Source organism: Armigeres subalbatus, chromosome 3 (genome assembly GCF_024139115.2).
Source record: "Armigeres subalbatus isolate Guangzhou_Male chromosome 3, GZ_Asu_2, whole genome shotgun sequence".
Lineage (NCBI taxonomy): Eukaryota > Metazoa > Arthropoda > Insecta > Diptera > Culicidae > Armigeres > Armigeres subalbatus.
In genome coordinates, this window is record NC_085141.1 from 22,559,511 (window position 1) to 22,580,655 (window position 21,145).

The window sequence follows — 21,145 nt, forward strand, 5'->3', positions numbered from 1 at the left end:
ATTAGACGTCAAATAAGTCACAGGTGCAGCAACTCTGGTAAGGTATTATGTATTAAAAAACTGAGTTTTTGTATACGCATACGCTGTACGGGCAACTTTTGACTTGAAAAATCCCATTACAATAAAAGAACACGACCTGCCGAAGCTCTGTGTATCAAAATATTGTGCCTTGCAACATAATGACAACTTTTGTGATCATGTTTCAGGCTTCCTTCTTCTTATTTTTCTTCTATGGCTCTACATTCCAACTGGAACTTGGCCTGCTTTTCAACTTCAACTTAAACAGTATTCTATTAGTATTTCCACAGTTATTAATTGAAAGCTTTCTATGCCCGCCATTGCATGAGCATGTATCTTGTGTGGCAAGTACAATGGACACACTGTGCCCAGGGTCTCGAAAAAGTTTCCAACCCGAAAACATCCTAGACCGGACCGAGAATCGAACTCGCCATCTCCGGATTGGCAATCCTACGCCTTTGCACGCAAGGCTAACTGGAGAGCCTACGGCTTCCACAGATCTGAAAAATTTATCCGCAGTACAAATAGCACGTGCTATCAAAGCATTCACCGCTTCACATTCACCACGTGGCGGTCAAATTTTCTAAATTATCGAAGTACCCTTTTTTCTGTGGGTATGTTTGATGAGGCGACTATCTGACGCTTATTTTAGGTTGCGACGAAATATAAGCGGACGAGTAGATTTTTTTTTTGCGCGATATAATATTTGATTTCATGGGAAAGTATCCTCACAGCTTGGGAAAAATTTTCCTCCAACTCCGATCTAACGATAGAATCGAGAGATCATTGCACCCAGTTGCCCGACAAAAATGTGTACAACATCGAAACACACCTCGCCGAAAAAAAGCTTACCATGGCTATTGCCCATTCAATTTACATTTCATTGCATTCGATTTGTATAACCCGTCTTCGAGCTCCTACTCAACAAATCAAGACCAGGAAGAATCATTCATGCCTGGTTAATACTGCGAAAGACTGGTTTTGCCAAAAAAAAAACATAAAGCTTCGTCTTTCGAATGGATGGTGTGTAGGTGCGGTCATTACTCGTCAATTTCTTCTTTCCCGTGACAACGACAGCGATCCCAGAGACATTTTTTTTTTCTCTTTCGGCGAGATGTGGTGTTGTTTCCTCATAATGGGTACACGTCCAACGCGGGTATTGAACACATTGCGTTACGGGCGCGAAACAGGAGGGAGGAAGTGGTTCTCCTCATTTTTATTGAATTCGACAAAAATTTGGCACGTCCGTCCGCATATATAGCAGCATGCTAAATAAATTACTCGCGAGCTCTGTTCTACTGCCCGTCGATCGGCTGTGCTTCTTCTTTAGGGTTTTATTCAGCTTGTTGAATGTTTGCTTGCCACATGGTGGTTCCCAACTTTGTAGAAAAGGACAATCTGATGATGAATAAAACATTATTTATGGTCGATGTGTTTGCCACCATTTTTGAACGAGACAAATTGAAAATGCAATTATTTGTAGGTGCATCGCAACGCTTCCGTTGAGAAACACCGCAGGAATTCATTTCTTCACCAACTTTTGGGTGGTATCGCGGTCATTTACTTCCTAATGGAGGAAGCCCGTTTCTTCGTCTTTATTTGCTCCCCCGTAGTCAGTGTATACAACCCTCTTTGTGCAAGCAGATGTTAAACTCGAGTACATATTACTAAGGTCAGGTGGACATGTCTCTGGCGAGATGCGGTTTGTCTGTTTTATGTTTTGTCCTCATTTCAGGCGTTGGGACTTTACCTGTTGTACGCTCGGAGTCTTGCGATGGCCGGCTGCGGGTGAATCCAGCGGTGAATCGGAGCTGTTGGAATGACTGTCGTGGGAAGTCTGGAAAGATGGATAAAACAAACACATTATTAGTTAGACATTCGAAGCGACATTTTCGATATGGAAAATTCCCAATCTCAAAATCTAAAACACAATGTCGTCGTAAAAACGGGGCCCATTTTAATGTTTGAGGTGCTGTCGAGTTCTTCCATTGTCAAGAAGCAATCTGACAACTGACACCGATGATGTTCTCAATAGGAACATCTTGTACAAAAGCGTGGGCGGGTGGGAAGGAAAACGGATTCTTTTTCTTCGATTTTCGACAATGCCAATATGGCCCCACCGGAACTTGTCGCGCCCCGCTAATGGCGATAGATAAATACATTAGCGGTGAACTTGGGTGGGTGTTTAGGGGCCCAAGTACCTGCGCGCCAGCGAGGGTGGGCTGTGTATCGCGCGATGGAATGTGATATTATCTATCAAATGGTGCGATTGGTGATGAAAACTGTCGTGCTCGGTGCGCTGCTGTTGCCGAAGTACAAGCTCTGAGCGATAACGATATTAGGTTTCATTGGAACGATTTACTCTGTGATAAATTTTCGAGTCATTTTGAAGTGCTGCCAAGAAATGTCTGGTAGGGGAACTTTTCCATTTGTCATGTTCCGTTGTCAAATACGTTTTAACCACTGCAACTGGTTTGTATTTTTGGTCTTGTTAAAGTGTGGTATAACCATGGTCAAATTAGCATAGCATAGAACCCTTGCACAAATCGTAGATGGAGTTGCGGAGATAAACATATCTACTGTCATTGTAGATTTTGTCACAATCCTTAACTAAGTGGACCCGATTTTCTCCACACACCTGACCACGTCCTTACAAGTAGATATTGTGCCATCGCGCCACGTATTAGGACGCCGCCGCCGTCAAAAATTAATCGGCGTGCCGCCATATGAAAATTGACCGCACCGTCGAATATTTTTTACCACGCCGATGGCATGTTTACTGTTTAGTCCAGATTTATCTAGCTCCTGTCGGAGAAACATATTTACAGACAACTTCATATGACAATTATCTTGTTTACAATTATGCTGCATTTATTCTCATTTCCAATAAAGTCTAGACCCAACAAAATTGTAAGCTGATGAAAGGCTTATTTCATTAAAATAGGCTATAACTGAAAAAGTAGCTTATTCAGCCTGAATTGTTTGTTGAGGACCCACTAGATCCCTTGTTGTACAACGTATGCTCGGTCAAACAAAAAAAAAATGCACAGCCAAGATATTTAACAAAAAAATGGTTTCGGCCGAGTTGCCGAATAATATGCAATTAATTGTAATCAAATGTCGGTCTTCCACCGTCATTAGTCGTCTAAGTACACGCGACCGCATGCGTAGAGCAATCACACTCACCAAATGCTTTAGCCAAGCAAGCCTTTGGCACAGCAGAGTATGATTGATTCGCACTCTATACAAATCCGCCCAGCCCGTTGTTGGGGCCATAGAGTGTAATGCTCTCGAATATTAAAAAAAGGTGCATTTTCTTTACTGTGGATATACAACAGTAAAGTACATGTGAAGATTGGACAAATCAAGCATCCGAAAGATATTCAATTTGCAAAAAATAGCTAACAGCGGTGGAGGTTGGTACTCGGATTCTGATGGCTTTTCCGCAAACGTGACCTTTAAGTGGTTTTGTTGTGTAGGGGTTATCACGCCTATCTAGAGAGTAGGAGGTTGAGGGTTCGAGTCCCTCCAAGACACGTGGATTCTTTTTCGCAAACTTCATATCAATTTGTCCATTTCGAAACATGTGCTGTGCATATGCACAGCCAAGATATTTAACAAAAAAAAAAAAAAATAAATGTTCGAACATAATGCACCTGACATTTAATTATTCAGAAATTAGGGAATTGTTTTTCAGGAATTCAGAAGTACGTACTAGAATATATCGGCCCGAAAATATTTCAGAATTTAATTTGAAATTGTTCGGCAATTTTTTTTGAGTTCTTCAAGAACTAATACGTCTACTTCTAGATTTTTTTTTCATAAACTCTTTAAGGAATTCGTTCGAAAATTTCTCCTGTGAGTCCATCGGGGAATCCACACAAAATGAATCCAACTTAATATGTAGATTAAAAACACTTTAATAAACTAAATTAATGATTTCGTGTGTGTTACTTCTACGTGAAGTTAAACGATTTACAATGATATGGAAATGCTAATATCATCTTCCAAACTTGGACGTACATGTTCATGATAGCATTAGAGGCGAAAGTATAGAATTGATAGTTCCGTTAGGATACGGCAGGCATGAAGAATGTTTTTTATAGAAGTCGATTTGAAAGCGAGCGGAGGGCAATATTTGTGATGGCACATATCACACGACCTTCCTTCTGCCAAGCTCCCGTATGAAGGGGAGGGAAGAATATCAGTGTGGAAGCTGATATATCTCCACTGGCAAAAGGAAGGTGGTTTGACTTGCTCATATGCCATCGCGTGCGGAAGGATTTGCTATCGACGAGTACTGTCTCCAAATTTCTAATATGACAATTCCTTCGGATATTCCCACAAACATTCCGTCGTGAATTGTTCATAAAAGAGGAATTTCCCGGAGCTGTTTATTGGGGAAATTTCTAAATAAATTTTCAGGAGAACATATAGATGAAGGAATTCTTGCTGAACTGAGAACTTTTTGAGAGAATTGTTGGAGAGTTTCTAAAGAAATCTCTGAAAAAAGCGGGAGAATTTCCGGAAAATTTTCCAGGGTGATCACTCTAGTCGACAAAATAAATTCCCGGGTTTTCCCGGTAGGCTTATCAAAATTTTCCCGGAAATTTTTAGAAGTGCCTGAGAAGGTTTTCATTATGTAAAACAAGCAAAGAGAAAAGAAAATAGTTTCTTGGTATATAAAATGTACAACACTATATTTAATTATTAATTCAGTTATTTGATAATAAGCATTGAATTCTAACAGACTCACGACTCGCTGTAAATTTTCTAAAGTTCTAACTGCTGTTTAGTCCGAAAGGTTTTGAGATAATAATTGCACTTTAGAAGTTATGTGGCAGGAAAATAATGAAAAGTACATAAATTGACGGTTTCGTGCAATACTGGCAGTTTATGCAGTTTCCCAAACAAATTATTTAACTATTTTAACAATATGGGACGTATCTGGGTTGTAGAAGAGGGGTTGAAAAAGGGGTTGTTTTGTATATTGAAATTTAACTATAGGCTTGTATATCAAATTCATGAATTCAAATGAATATTGTACTGTTATATTCATACAAAACATGATGATTGAAACAAACATGAATATAGCTGGAATGGGGCGAACTGAAGTAGGGGTGTTTTATATAGAACATTTCCATAGAAGTCCGTTTGCTCTCTTTTCCTTCCATGCAACTACTTGACCGATTGTCAAGTAAGCTGTTGCAGTTTAGACAAAATGTTTAGATCAATTCAATGTGGTTCTAAAACTGATGAAGCAGTCGCTCATTCGACAGATGAAAACGTAACCTCGCCAACATAGAACGATGTGTTTGGGTGCATAACAAGAATTGCAGAAATTGCTCTCATTGATTAATCTCACTGATAATAATTAACGGTTATAGACGAGAAGGATAAGGCTTTTTCAATCGTAGCAAGACATGAAAACAAATTACTCGTCACCTGATACAAATGCGAAAAAAGGGGCCGGAAAATATTTTCCTTACCGACTTTTTGAACAATATTAGCAAAGTCAAACTGATGGCGGGCTTGGTAGTCATATGGCTACTGCTTCTGCCTCATACGCAGGAGGTCGTGGGTTCAATCCCAGGTCCGTTCCATTCTCCTACTTTGTATCTTTCTCTTCATTTCTCCTGTTCTAGCAATCGCTAGAACTGGAAATGGACTTCCATACCGTTTCCATTACTATTCCTATACCTTCAACTTGAGTATTCTAAAAGTAATCTGCTAGAAATGGAAATGAATTTATAGAGCTCGTTTCCTACATCCAATTAGAAATTCCATTAGTTACCTTCTCCTATCTATCACATTGGCAGCTCGTTAACCAAGACGGACCTCTGCCTCTCCAACCTAACCCAGAAATTCCAACAAATTCCGCATGAACTCGTGGCAAGTGCAGAGGTATATTCGGCTTGCAGTGGGCGAGTGATTGCATCATCATTTCCTCCCCCTTCCCTACATTGACTTGCATTCTGACATGGCAGGCGCCAGTATGACCTAACAAATGAGATCACCAGTACTTGTACATTGAAGATGTGTGCTAGTCCCAAGCAAACATCTGTTGGTTCCCTGTGCAAGAACAGCTGATCTGGTCATAATGGAGAAGCAACTACGAGCAGTCAATCAAGCTCAAGCTCAAGCTCAATACAGTAATATCCCGATTTTATCACCCCCCTGGTGAATTTTGGGGTGATAAAACAGGGTATGTGACAAAATTGGAAAAAAATATTTTCATTTTTTTTTTAATTCATTCCATAGGGGCCATCCAGAAACCACGTGGTCATATTTTTGAAGATTTTCAACCCCCCCTCCCCCCATGTGGTCTATCGTGGTCATTTGGCAGACCCCCCCTCCCCCCCCCTTTGACCACGTGGTTTTTTTTTTAAGTACAAAAATTAAAAAAACCCTATGTAACTAAAACATATGGTTAATCCGATCAATTTTGAAGATGGACAATTTCAACTGATTCAAAATCAAACTAAAACCTAGCATGGAAATTATAAATTTCCATTATTTCGAAGATTTTTATGATGTTATCATGTTGTAATGTGTATCAGGTATTAGGTTATCTAGAACTCGCATACCTTCGATGCATCAGGAGGATACCAAAAAATGCGGACTCGCGAATATGTTATAAAAATTTCGAGAAAAATTTGTAATGGTTTAGAAATTTTCCAAAATATCCCTATATTTTTTAATTTCTTTTACAAGTGCTAATTTATTATTGTTTTGTGGAAAATTTTCAACTGTTTATGGAAATTTTGCATTATTTGCAGTAATTCTATATTTATTTAATACTCATACCCTGATTTCTTTATTGGCAATTTCCAATTCTATTATGGAAAATTTCTATTTTTTCTCTAATAAATAATCTAGAGCTGGCTCATCTCTCAAAATTTCTAATTCTTCATTGAAATTTTATTTTAATATTGACTCGTGGAATCCAATGATGCCATACTAAACATATTTTCTCGGTCACTCTGATGTCTTTCGAATAATTTCCCAAGGAACTTCTATTCCATATCTCGAATATGCTTCAGTCAATGGTCCTTACATAAGCGACTCATAGAAGAATGAATGTATTATAGATCAATTATCATTTTGAAGATCGGATCATTCGATTTATCCATTAACCAAATTATGAATGATGTATGATATAATATCCCATTAGGTCCATTGGGTTGATATGACAATTGTTATTTGTACAAGCTACTACAGACTTTTTAGTTAAAAAAAATTATGTTGAGCTTTTTAATGGAATGTCTTTACTTGTCATAAGACGAGTTTGTACCTTCCCATTTAATTCCACCACTTGATTGTACCTTGACAGATACGTTTTTCGACCTCAACAGTAAGGTCGTCTTCAGTGTTTCGTACTTGACTCGACTTAGGTTATACAAAACTTTTAGGTTTCAAAAAACGTCCTGGAAGTCGTAATGTTTGAACTACTTAATCATTCAAGTCCGTGAACCCAGTGCTTCTAAGGCCCTACAAAAAGGCATAGTCATTGTGCAGCTTGATGTTGACTCAAGATAATTTTGGGTACCTTGTCTCTTAGATCTCATGTTAATGGAAATTAGGATCATATGCTTATTTCATCGGATTGGGTACATACCGATGATGAGGACATTACAAATGTCATGATTGATCACCCGAGAAGTCGTGGGCTGAATTTGAGAGCAATCACTGGCTTAACGTTCAGGATGACCCATCTTATGTGAGTGTTCAGAATGATTCAATCTTTTCAACTTCATTTGCATGCTCTTAGAATCGAAATCTTCCCAAAGTTTCGGATAACTGAGTTTTCAGGGTCTGTCAAATTTGAGCTCCCATATTTTTTTCTGTAAAACCAATATCTAGATGAACAATTTTACTGAAGAAAATGGTGGTCTAGCTCTCTTTTGTGATTTAATAGACAATCTAAAACGCTGGACATATATGACCCATCCATCCTGAAAGGGTTGAGATTTGTTTTGGAATTCAATTTCAATCGTTATTATAACACTATTTATTACCCTAGATTGTTTTTAGGAATTGGAGTGTTTTTCTGGAACACTGCCACTTTTTTTCATATCGCCGGACTCTTCTTAGTTCTAAGACCCTTTTATGAATTTAAAAAGCATTTTATTTAGAATTTCATGTTGATTTTTTAAATGCAAACTTCTCTATGTCATAACTTTTTTCATACGCACTACTAGAATTTTGTGCATTATTGATCGAAAAATTTAAAAATGCACCTAAATGTTCTAATTAGATGCATTATTACATTTTTCGATCAATTAGCCTAATTATTCAATATCATAAGAACTAGGCTTCTTGATCCTAAATAATTACCTTCATTTATTGCTTGGATGAATTTTAAATTCCAAGATCTTCCTAATTTTCAAGAATAATTATTCTGGAGTTGCAAGGGAAACCCTTCAGAATAGTTAGATGAAATTCTTCGGAGTCTCCACGGAAAAATCTTCAGTATTTCAACGACTTTTTTTTCGAAATTCTGTGGAAGAGTTCCTAATAAAGGTTCGGTAGAAATTTTGAAGAACTAGAAGAATCCGTAGAAATATTCCAATAAACATTCCAATAAACATCAACATTCCAATAAACAATTCCAATAAACATCAAATTCCGAAGAACTTCCGGTATAAATTAGAAAAAAATCCAGCTTACTTTTTTTACAGAATCTCTAAAGATTTTTTTTCAAAATCCTGGGCAAATTTAATGAATCTTCAAAGGAAATTCTTCTAAATTTCCAATGGAATTTTTTTTCGTTTTTCAAAAAAAAATCTTAGAAATTTTCAGCAGTTTTTTTAATTCCCAAAAGAAATTATTTGGAGTATAACAAAATATTTCCGATGGAAATTCCTAAGATTTTCCAGTAGAAAATCGAAAAAGTTCATCTAAAACACCAATAATGAATTTCGAGGATATTTCGATGCTTTTACAAGTGGAAATAACGAAAAAATTGCACTTTTGTAGTACTTGTGAAGGTTGAACTTTAGAAGCAATTCACATAGGAATTCCTTAGAAAATTAAATCAAAATTTTAAAGATTTTCTGATGTGAAAATTCCTTAAAATTTTTAAATCATTTCTTGTGCTTCTTTGCATGGTAAAGATTTAAAGCAATGTTTAGCTGAACCTACAAAGAAATCAAAATGACTTTCCGAAGAAGAATAAATTTCCCATGAAATTTTGGAAGAATTTATGGTGCAAATTAAAAAAACCCAGATTAATCCACCTAGCGGTGATGGTGCCTTTCTCGACCTTCGTAAATTGTGTGTGCTTGAAAATAGATGAGCTGGTAGCTAGGAGTAAAAAAGACAAATTTCTTTGTCCGTTCTATGAAAATCAGATTATTTATGGCAAAGATATTGTAGATCCAGTTGAAAACCGAAAATCATATTTTGTCCCATTCCCGGATGTCGCGACTGCATCGCGAGTGGTGCCCGACTATGGCACAGTTGCGCACTACTCGCGATGCAGTTGCAACATCCGGAAATGCGAGAAAATGCGATTGTCGCGAAACCTCGGTTCGGTTTTCAGCTTGATCTACAATATGCTAATAAGAATTTCGACATTTTTGTTTCCTTTTCCAATCTTTTTGACGTACATACCCCTGTTTTATTTTACCCAGTCATATATTTTAAGGATATCACTTTTGGATGTAAATTGAACTGAAGCTCCGACTACACAAAAAGAAAACGAAAATGTTATTTCCATCAAGCGAGCGGAGTGCAATATTTGTTATGATATAAATCTCATGACCGTTTTTCTACCAAACTCCCGTATGAAGAGGAAGGGAAGTGTATCAGTGTGGAAGCATCCGATAGTTCGTTTTCGGAAAGAAATTATAGCCTTACGGTACAACTTTGTTGCACAAGAAAGGCAAAAATATTTTGGCCATAATTTCAAAGGTAATAGTCCAATCTGGCCCAACTTTCTAAATAGAACAGGATTCCGCATCTAATGCAATTTGTTGTGAGTAAATCGGTTGAGGGTAAGTCCATTAAAAGTCAGCTAGACTTTTTACTCGCTTTTTATAACACATAGTATATTTTGGCCATAATTTCTGTGCCCATGGTCCAAATTTTCAATAGAAAACAATACGACAGGATTCCGCGTCGAATGAAACTTGTTGGAATTATAGATAGTTGAATATATAGATGAGTGAAGATAAATCCTCTGTCTCCAAACGAACTGTCAAACGTGTCTCCAAACGAGCATGACGTCACGATTTCAATGGAAGCGTTAAGGGCTGTGACGTCATATGCGCGTGTGCACGGGCAGAAAAATCGACTCAGCCATGCTTTCGCTCATCTATATATTCTACTATCTATAGTTGGTATTAAATCGGTTGAGGATAAGTTCCAAAAAAGTGAGCTAAACTTTTCGCACTTTTGGTGCGCACACACACACACACAGAGACATCATCGCAGTTCATCGAGCTTATAGGTATATAACACTATGTGTCTCCAGGCCTTCTGTAAAAGTTTGGTTTTGAAGCGAACATACAGCCTTTTCGTAGAAAAAGGCAAAAATGGTGTTTCAGCCATAATTTCCGATCCCATAGTCCGATCTAGCCAATTTTCAATAGAAAACAATGGGACAAGATTCTGCGTCGAATGCAATCTGTTGCGAGCGTCAATAGATGAAGTCTAAGTGCTAAAAAAGTGAGCTAGACTTTTTCGAACTCTTTTTCACAATAAATAGTAATTTGACCATAACATCTAAGCCCATAGTCCGATCTGGCCTATTTTCAATAAGAAAATATGAGACATTCTGCGTCGAATGCAACTTGTTGCGAGCAAATCGGATAAGGATATGTGCCCGAAAAATGAGTGACATTTTTTACGCGATTTTTTCGTATGAATTTGTATTTTGGCCATAACTTTCGATCCCATAATCCGATCTGGCCAAATTCAAATAGGAAACAATGGGACAGGATTCTGCGTCGAATGCGATTTGTTGCGAGCAAATCGGTTGAAAGTAAGTGCCCGAAAAATGAGTGACATTTTTTACGCGATTTTTTCGTATGAATTTGTATTTCGGCCATAACTTCTGATCCCATAGTCCGATCTGGCCAATTTCAAATAGGAAACAATGGGACAGGATTCTGCGTCGAATGCAACTTGCTGCAAGCAAATCAGTTGAGGATAAGTGCCCGAAAATGAGTGACATTTTTACGCGATTTTTCGTATGAATTTATATTTTGGCCATAACTTTCGATCCCATTGTCCGATCTGGCCAATTTCAAATAGGAAACAATGAGACAGGGTTCTGCGTCGAATGCAATTTGTTGCGAGCAAATCGGTTGAGGATAAATGCCCGAAAAATGAGTGACATTTATTACGCGATTTTTGCGTATGAATTTGTATTTTGGCCATAACTTCTGATCCCATAGTCCGATCTGGCCAATTTCAAATAGGAAACAATGGGACAGGATTCTGCGTCGAATGCAACTTGTTGCGAGCAAATCGGTTAAGGGTAAGTGCCCGAAAAATGAGTGACATTGTTTACGCGATTTTTTCGTATGAATTTGTATTTTGGCCATAACTTTTGATCCCATAGTCCGATCTGGCCAATTTCAAATAGGAAACAATGGGACAGGATCCTGCGTCGAATGCAACTTGTTGCGAGCAAATCGGTTAAGGGTAAGTGCCCGAAAAATGAGTGACATTTTTTTAGTAGTTTTGCGCACACACACACACACACATACACACACACACACACACACACACACACACACACAGACATCACCTCAATTCGTCGAACTGAGTCGATTGGTATATAACACTATGGGTCTCCGGGCCTTCTATAAAAAGTTTGTTTTTGGAGCGATCATATAGCCTTTACCGTATACTTAGTATACGAGAAAGGCAAAATGGTATAATTTTCGATCCCATAGTCCGATATGGCCAATTTTCAATAGGAAACAATGGGACAGGATTCTACGTCGAATGCAACTTGTTGCGAGCAACTCGGTTGAAGATAAAAGCCCGAAAAATGAGTGACATTTTTACGCGGTTTTTTCGTATGAATTTGTATTTTGACCATAACTTTCGATCCCATAGTTCGATCTGGCCAATTTCAAATGGGAAACAATGAGACAGGATTCTACGTCGAATGCAACTTGTTGCGAGCAAATCGGTTGAGGATAAGTGCCCGAAAAATGAGTGACATTTTTTACGCGATTTTTTCGTATGAATTTGTATTTTGGCCATAACTTTCGATCCCATAGTCCGATCTGGCCAACTCCAAATAGGAAACAATGGGACAGGATTCTGCATCGAATGCAACTTGTTGCGAGCAAATCGGTTGAGAATAAGTTCCCGAAAAATGAGTGACATTTCTTACGCGATTTTTTCGTATGAATTTGTATTTTGGCCATAACTTCTGATGCCATAGTCCGATCTGACCAATTTCAAATAGGAAACAATGGGACAGGATTTTGCGTCGAATGCAACTTGTTGCAAACAAATCGGTTGAGGATAAGTGCCCGAAAAATGAGTGACATTTTTTACGCGATTTTTTCGTATGAATTTGTATTTTGGCCATAACTTCTGATCCCATAGTCCGATCTGACCAATTCCAAATAGGAAACAATGAGACAGGATTCTGCGTCGAATGCAACTTGTTGCAAGCAAATCGGTTAAGGATAAGTGCCCGAAAAATGAGTGACATTTTTTACGCGATTTTTTCGTATGAATTTGTATTTTGGCCATAACTTCTGATCCCATAGTCCGATCTGACCAATTTCAAATAGGAAACAATGGGATAAGATTCTGCGTCGAATGCAACTTGTTGCGAGCAAATCGGTTGAGGATAAGTGCCCGAAAAATGAGTGACATTTTTTACGCGATTTTTTCGTATGAATTTGTATTTTGGCCATAACTTCTGATCCCATAGTCCGATCTGACCAATTTCAAATAGGAAACAATGGGACAGGATTCTGCGTCGAATGCAACTTGTTGCGAGCAAATCGGTTGAGGATAAGTGCCCGAAAAATGAGTGACATTTTTTGAGTAGTTTTGCGCACACACACACACACACATACACACACACATACACACACACACACACACACACACACACACACACACACACACAGACATCACCTCGATTCGTCGAACTGAGTCGATTGGTATATAACACTATGGGTCTCCGGGCCTTCTATAAAAAGTTTGTTTTTGGAGCGATCATATAGCCTTTACCGTATACTTAGTATACGAGAAAGGCAAAAAATATGAAAATATGAACATTTTTTTCCACCGAAAATTATATGTATTTCCCACGAGACTGTTTTGAACTTTCAGACAGAATTCACATGGAATTTTTCAGCATTTACACTGGAGATGTTTTGTTTTTTCATGACCAATTTGTAGCAAAATTTACAAGCAAAATTTTCCAGAGAGAATTGTTCAAAAACATTCTGAATGCTAGCACTTTATCAGGATTATATGAAGTAAGGTTAAAGTTTTTACAGGAAATTTTTTACTGGATTTTTCCTGAATATCCACAAGACATTCTTTTGAAGATTTTCTTGAATTATTGTAAAAACATGAACAGTTTTTAAAATTGTAGCTGTAGTCCGCTGATGCAAAAGTGTCGGCGGCGTGATGCCAAAAACCATCTGCGGCGGAATTTAAAAAAATATTTTTCATTTTCCTTTCCCAATTTTTTTTTTGGTGAAAATTGAGACTGAAACGCAACCTACTTTTTTCGTTTATTTTTTTGTGGAAATAGGATCCAAAGCTAAGTTGGCCAAATAATTCAGATATGCATCGGCGTTGCGACCGACGCTGCGTTACCGGGTTTTCTCGATGCTTAATGCTAAATTCTTTTTAACACTGAGTTGAAAAGACGCTACGTGGGCATCGGCCCTAAGATGCGCTTTGCGTTTAATGATTAAATCATTAAATTTTGATGATTTGTATTTTTTACACCGCTATTGTTAATTACCAAAAATTTTCGTGTTAAAAAAAACCACGTGGTTCGAGAGCAACACCCCCCCTCCCCCCATGTGGCTTATCGTGGTCATTTTCCAAACCCCCCCCTCCCCCCCTATATGACCACGTGGTTTCTGGACGGCCAAATATGAATCATTTTATGCCTTGGAAATGCCAAATGCGTGATCGGTACCCGTTATTTCTTGTCGAAATTGCTTACAGAATATTTCCCAGGTAATCAAAGTCGTTCGTAATAAACTACAGGCGGTGAAAGTTATTTCATGAAAATCAATGTTATTTGTGGTATTATTTACGAAAATAAAAAGAATGACAAATTTTTTTGGGGTGACAAAATCGGGTCGAAAACGTGACAAAATCGGGACGTGATAAAATCGGGTCGAAAAGGTGATAAAATCGGGGGTAGACAAAATCGGGGGTAGACAAAATCGGGGAGTGACAAAATCGGGTCAACACTGTATTAGCAAAGTCAAAATGATGGTTTGACCACGGCGACCCCTTCCAGAAGAAATCTTCCAAATTTTCTTGAGTTTTTTAACTTTCAGGAAAAGTTTATCTGAACAGCTAGGATTTTTTTTCCTGAATTTCCACTGCAAGATCCTTTCAATTTCAAGTCATAATACCTCATCTCATCTACCTCATCATACCTCATTTGAATTTCTTGTACTTTTTTTTTTTAATTCATTACCACTGACAATGTATTTGCATTAATAAAATATACTGAATTACGGCGAATTTGAGTTACCACCGGACATATTTTTAAAGCTACATGGAAGTTCTTATAAATTTGCATGGGAAAATCTTCAGCAACAAACGGAAACACCAAGTAGAGATTACAAGGAGTTGTAAATAGTTATTTAATGAGCGAATCATTGCCTTATTGTTTGATTCCCAAACACCCTTTCTGTCAGCTTATTGATGGATCGGGCAATGGACTCAACAAGTTCATTGGTTTCTGTTGAAAATTTACTAGATCAAACTTTGGATTAATAAATAATGGCCAAATTACAATTTTTTTTGAACAAAAAGCCCATAAATAGCCAAGCGATTTTTTGGCATCCATTCTCAAACAACAAGTGGCATTCAAATGGGAATCTTGTCTTATCGTTTCATATTGAAAATTGGCTGGATCGAACTATGGACTCAAAAATTGTAGCAAAACTATTACTGTTACATAATATACCAGAAAGTTACCTATACCGGTAAGTGGATTAAGCATGGTTTTTCCTAAATAATTTCTTACTACACCACTGCAAATAAAATAAAACATAAGCTTTTCTTTTTTAAATGGCAGATTTGTTTTTTTTTTCTGGTGATTCGTTTATCGGGGGGGAGAAAAAAATTGATACTCGGATAATTGAATCAAAACCTGTATAAATTTTATATAAATTTGGAAAAAACGGTGAGCTTATCAAATTCTGGTTTTCCTGGTTTTCCTGGATTCGGGTGAGTGGTCACCCTGATTTTCTTTTAATTCGGAGGAGTTTTCACGGGAATTTCCCGGAAAATCCTGTCAGGTTTTCTAGTGAATTTTTGGGGAAATTATGTAGACATTTCCGTGGGAATTGCCGGGGAGATTCTTTGAGGATGTGAAGAAGTTCTTAAGAATTTCTAAACTAATATCCGGAGAAATATTTTCTAGAATATTTTATTTATAAACGACTTCCCGGGAGGATCCTTCGAGATATTTGGGGTAAGCATTTCTGTACGAATTCCCAGAGGGATGCACGTAAGATTTTCATTTTCATTTCTATAAGGAGTTTTCAAGAATTCCTGGACAATTTTCCGGAAGAATACCCGGGATGTGGGTTTAGTGGAATTTTATGTGAGTTTCAGAAGGAATTCTGAAGAAATATCTGGTTATTTATGTAGAGTTTGCGAAGTAATTTATTAAGTTTTCTTAGAGGAGTTTTAGGAGGAACTCCGTAAAAAATCTGGGGAAATTCGATGAGTAATTATTTAAGAAGTTACAGGACTTCTCGGAGATTTCCTGAGCAAACATCCTGAAGCATTCATATAGGAACTTTCGGAGAAATTCCTGAAGAATTTTTGAAGGAATTACCGGAAGAATTCCTGGAGGCACTTCCGGAGAAATTCCTGAAGAAATTCATGAAGTAAATTTGGAATAAATTCCTGGAGAAGCTTCCGGAGGAACTCCTGGTGAAGCTTTCGAAGGAATACCTTCAGGAGGAATTATTGGAAGAACTTTCGGAGAAATTCCTAGAAGATCTTCCGGAGAAATTCCTGGAGGAGCTTCCGGACGAATTCCTGGAGGAACTTCCGGAAGAATTCCTGGAGGTACTTCCGGAGGAATTCCTGGAGGAACTTCCGGAGGAATTCCTGGAGGAACTTTTGGAGGAATTCCTGGAGAAATTTTCGGAGGAGCTTCCGGAGGAACTTTCGGAGGAGCTTCCGGAGGGACTTCTCTAGGAACTCCTGGAGGAACTTCCGGAGATATTTCTGGAAGAACTTACAGAGGAATTCTTTGAAGAACTTACGGAGGAATTCCTGGAGCAGCTTTCAGAGCACTTCCTGGTGGAATTCACGGAGTAATTTGTGGAAGAATTTTGGAAAATTTCTATTGCTTGAAATAAGCTCACACCGACCCACGCCGCCGCGCCACCGCTGCCGATTACCAACGGCGTGACGCCGCCATGCCGTCGCCGATATATTTTAAATCGGCGCACAGGTCTACTTACAAGTGTTTCTAATTTTGTCATAGTTGGTCCTGTTACCTGTTTAAGAAAATGCTTGAAACCGAAACAGTTTTCACAGATGCAGGAGATTATAATATATTGTTATGTGGCGTGGCATAGCCATGATCAAATTATTCAAAAATTGAATTTCTGAAAAAATTGATTGTATCTGAACAGTTGAACATCTTCACTTGTTCATAGTTTGACTGACATATTATGCTGCTATTTAACCGTTGTGTGCCCGACAAAAAACACCCTTAACTAAAATACTTATATCTCAGGCAATTTTCAGCCGATCTACATAATTTTGGGCTCGTTCGATTTAAAAAACTTCTATCAAGTTGTTATCGGGATGGACCGGCTGGTCACTTTGATTTCCGGGAAATCCGGATTTCCAGGGACCAGTGATCAGGACATTCGGAGAAGTGATCAATTCCGGAAATTCGTCCTAGACAGCTGTGACTTTTCATGAGTCGTTTGTTTCAGCATTCTGAGAGCAAAATCAATGCATGCACTACTCATCGGCCTTACATAGCCACTAAGTGGTGCTCCAGAGTAGAACTGTATACCAGTGGTGGAAATACTCGCTTCACGAGTGAGAAAAGAGTGTAATTTCGCCTACTAAAAAAGCTATAGGCTAGCAGTAGGTTCGCGCTACTGCTTGCATTTTTCTGGTGCTTGCTTTGTTCGCAAGTATGGGCAGAGCAAAGACAAAGAGTACGAAAGTATTTTGTTCGCGAGTAAAAATCACGGTCGCGAGTTCCTCCTGGAATTCCTCCGGAAGTTCCTCATGGAATTCCTCTGGGAGTTCTTTCAGGAATTCCTCCAGAAGTTCATCCAGCAGTTCCTCCGGAAGTTCCGCCAGGAATTTCTCCGGGAGTTCTTTCAGGAACTAATCTGGAAGTCTTCCAGGAATTCTTCTGGATGTCTTCCAGGAATTCTTCTGGATGTCTTCCAGGGATTCTTCTGGATGTCTTCCAGGAATTCCACCAGGAATTCCTTCGGAAGTTCCACCAGGAATTCTTCCGGAAGTCCCACCAGGAATTCCTCCGAAAGTTCCACCAGGAATTCCTCCGGAAGTTCCACCAGGAATGCCTCCGGAAGTTCACCAGGAATTCCTCCGGAAGTTCCACCAGGAATTCCCCTGGAAGTTCCTCCCCTTCACTCAATGGAGAAACTGGCTTGTCTAATCAGTTTCTTCGTTCCTATTTCAATATTTTATTTATAACCTTGTAGTACGTTAAAAAATAGTCGCAACTTGCTAGGGCGAATTTCTAGAATTGGTTACATTTACAGATGTTCCAGAGTTTCTGAAGCACTACTTAGTGTTGCTCTCATTTTGATACAAAAATTGTTTTGTGAACCAGTCGCTACTTTTTGAGGACGAATTTCAAAATTTGTCCTTTACTCTGGATGTTTCGGAGTTCCTGGAGGACCACTTAGTGGAATTTGGCTCTCACGTTGCTAGAGTAAATGGTGTATAAAAAGTCACAGCAGTTGATGTCCATTCGGGTTCAATTTGTGGTCCTTGCAATGATATTGTTCTTACAATGCTACAATAAGAGATCTTTGAAGTCGTGGTTTTCTAGGACGGAATTTCACATTTTCCCACTTCTCCGGATGTTCTAAAACTTCTGGAGGGCCACTTATTGGCCATCCGAAGTCGATGAGTGTTGTTCTATGCATTGATTTTGCTCTCACATTACGTCAACAATCGATTTATAAAAATCACAGCCTTAAACGACGAACTTGTTCAACTGATCATTTCTCCGAATGTTACAGAACTTTCGAAAAATCATTTAGTGGCCATCCGAAATGAGTATTTTTTTTCCGTACTTAATTTGGTAGGTACTCTGTGTTTCTTAACCACTGCTGTGCAGTGATCTACTATGGTACTCTGCTATACAGAATTCACACAGAATCTATTTTTAGATGTTCATTATCGTTATCATTGCCGGGTGTTACCGAATACGTTAACAAGGAGTCAACTAACATACCCTAATTTTGATTAAAAGAAATACCATTGTGAGACTATGCATGAGGTCCCCAAAGGTGGAAGTCGCAGGTATATTGCCAACTTTTTGCGTATTCCACCTTGAAAGTGTAGATACGAGCGAAGAGGCGAGTAAAAAGGCGTTGAAGGAAGTTCCGGGGCGAAAGAAGGAAGAAGAGAGAGAAAGAGAAAAAGGGTTGAGGAACGAGAAAACGGGGAGTTTTTTGGAAGACGCTGATGAGTACGGTCGCAAGAAAAGAGGTGAAGAAAAAGCGATAGTTGAAAAAGTGAATGCCGGTAAAGAGCTCGGTTATAAGAGTGGTCGTGATTCCGGAGAAGTCTAAGTCAGTAGACCGTGATCGATTAGCCCAAATTCCTCCGTCCGACATTGCAGGTGTGGATAACGAGGTTCTTTTTACAAACCAGCTACCACGTCACACTGGTTCAGAAGCCCCCAAAACGTGCGTTTTTTAGTTTTCGACCTGAAAACTACATTTTAGAGTCATGATGTCTTCAGAAGAGTTGAAGGATGTTTCTTGGGCTTTCTTTTGATAAGAAAATATCAATGATCTATCCACCTTGAAGGGCGGTATGAAATACAAAATTTACGCAGATGTACAAAAGCAGTGGTTGTTCTCTGCAATGTTATAAAGAATGTGAATTGGAACATCTTTTCTGAAGACACAATATTGGACAAACGGTTTTGTAAGGAATTAGAGCACGTTTTGTATAGAATGACCCCCAAAATCATATTTGAGCATAACTTTTTTGGAAATGATTTAAGCACTATGGTTTATTCTAGAAAGTTGTGCATAATGACAAAAAACATGTTTGTCTAGAAGACTACTTTGAACTGTCTTGAAACCTGTCAAAGTTATTACGGAATCTTTAGAAAAATAGTCAATTTTCACATCCAACCAATCCAATCATGTTAGACACTTTTTAATTGTTTACATAACAGTTGTACTGAAAAACGTACATTAAGGAATTTTTAAATTGATTCAAAACAATAGTTGAACACGACGGAACAAAACAAAACATTGTGCATTCGGTAGCTTAAAACCGAATCTTTCAGATGGTGACTGTTTGGCTTGCCGCCTCTTGCCGCTTTTCATGGTGTGTTGGTGTGAAAATTGACTATTTTTTCTAAAGATTCCTTAATAACTTTGACAGGTTTCAAGATAGATGAAAGTAGTCTTCTAGACAAACATGTTCTTTTTTCATTATGCACAACTTTCTAGAATAAACCATAGTGCTTAAATCATTTCCAAAAAAGTTATGCTCAAAATATGATTTTTGGGGGTCATTCATACAAAACGTGCTCTAATTCCTTACAAAACCGTTTGTCCAATATTGTGTCTTCAGAAAAGATGTTTCAATTCACATTCTTTATAACATTGCAGAGAACAACCACTGCTTTTGTACATCAGCGTAAATTTTGTATTTCATACCGCCCTTCAAGGTGGATAGATCATTGATATTTTCTTATCAAAAGAAAGCCCAAGTAACATCCTTCAACTCTTCTGAAGACATCATGACTCTAAAATGTAGTTTTCAGGTCGAAAACTAAAAAACGCACGTTTTGGGGGCTTCTGAACCAGTGTGCACGTGTCCCTAGCCCTTTGCGGTGATTACGGTTGCCGCCAGGGTCCCGATTTCCGCATGCTAGTCGTTTCCGTTCGCCATCGAACAACCCGGAGCTGGCTTATTCAAAAGCCGACTAACTGCTGCCCCGAGCCGGTCAGAGAACTGCTGACAGCCTTTTCTATTCGATTGGGGCCAGCACCCGGCCATCAGTGTGGGTCCGATTCATGCCATACTCTACCGACGGACCCAACCTAGTGCCTCTAGCCCCCACCGACCTGAGAGCTACCATCCGTCCAATCCAAGGCCAACATCAAGTACACCTCAGGACCGAAGCGCCAAGCGGAATTTCCCGGTGCATGAAATCGCTTCAAGATCCGTAGTTTCGTCTCCACATTCATCCCGGCAGTGACCGCCGACACGTTTGTTCCAGTGTCGAACCAAGTCAGATGCTGCCCTACCGAGGCCCCGTCCTCGGACGCTTCGAGATCCGTAGTTTCGTCTCCACAGTCATCCGGGCAGTGACCGCCGACAAGTCTGTTCCAGTGTCGAATCAAGTCAGATCCTGTCCTACCGAGGCCCCGTCCTCGGGCGCTATTTTCAAGCCCATCACTCCGCTGCTCCCAGGATCGTACACCGCCCGAAATGGACACCAGAACGACCTACCAGCTAACATGGGATTTCCTTGACTCTGTGTTGTCCTCTGATGTACCTTTGTCTGTGTGTCCCCTAAGCAGGTTCAAGCCGGCCCTGAGAACCCCAAACGAGGTGAGCTAGTTAGGGACGTTAGGACGTCGAAGGAGTATGTTTCACGGGTCCATCTCATCGTGAATCCATTATGTCCATTCGTCCATATGGTGTATCCAATTGCTCGTTGCATTGTTCGGTT

At 39.0% G+C, this 21,145-nt stretch overlaps 1 protein-coding gene across 1 annotated transcript in view; it reads right to left on the reverse strand.

The window, feature by feature from the left end:
- LOC134226830 (activating transcription factor 3-like) overlaps positions 1-21,145 on the reverse strand; it is a 59,181-nt gene that overhangs the window by 15,078 nt on the left and 22,958 nt on the right. The window contains exon 2 of the mRNA XM_062707853.1: positions 1,769-1,855. Coding sequence (XP_062563837.1) covers positions 1,769-1,855 — 87 coding nt within the window. The remainder of the gene's footprint in view (positions 1-1,768; positions 1,856-21,145) is intronic.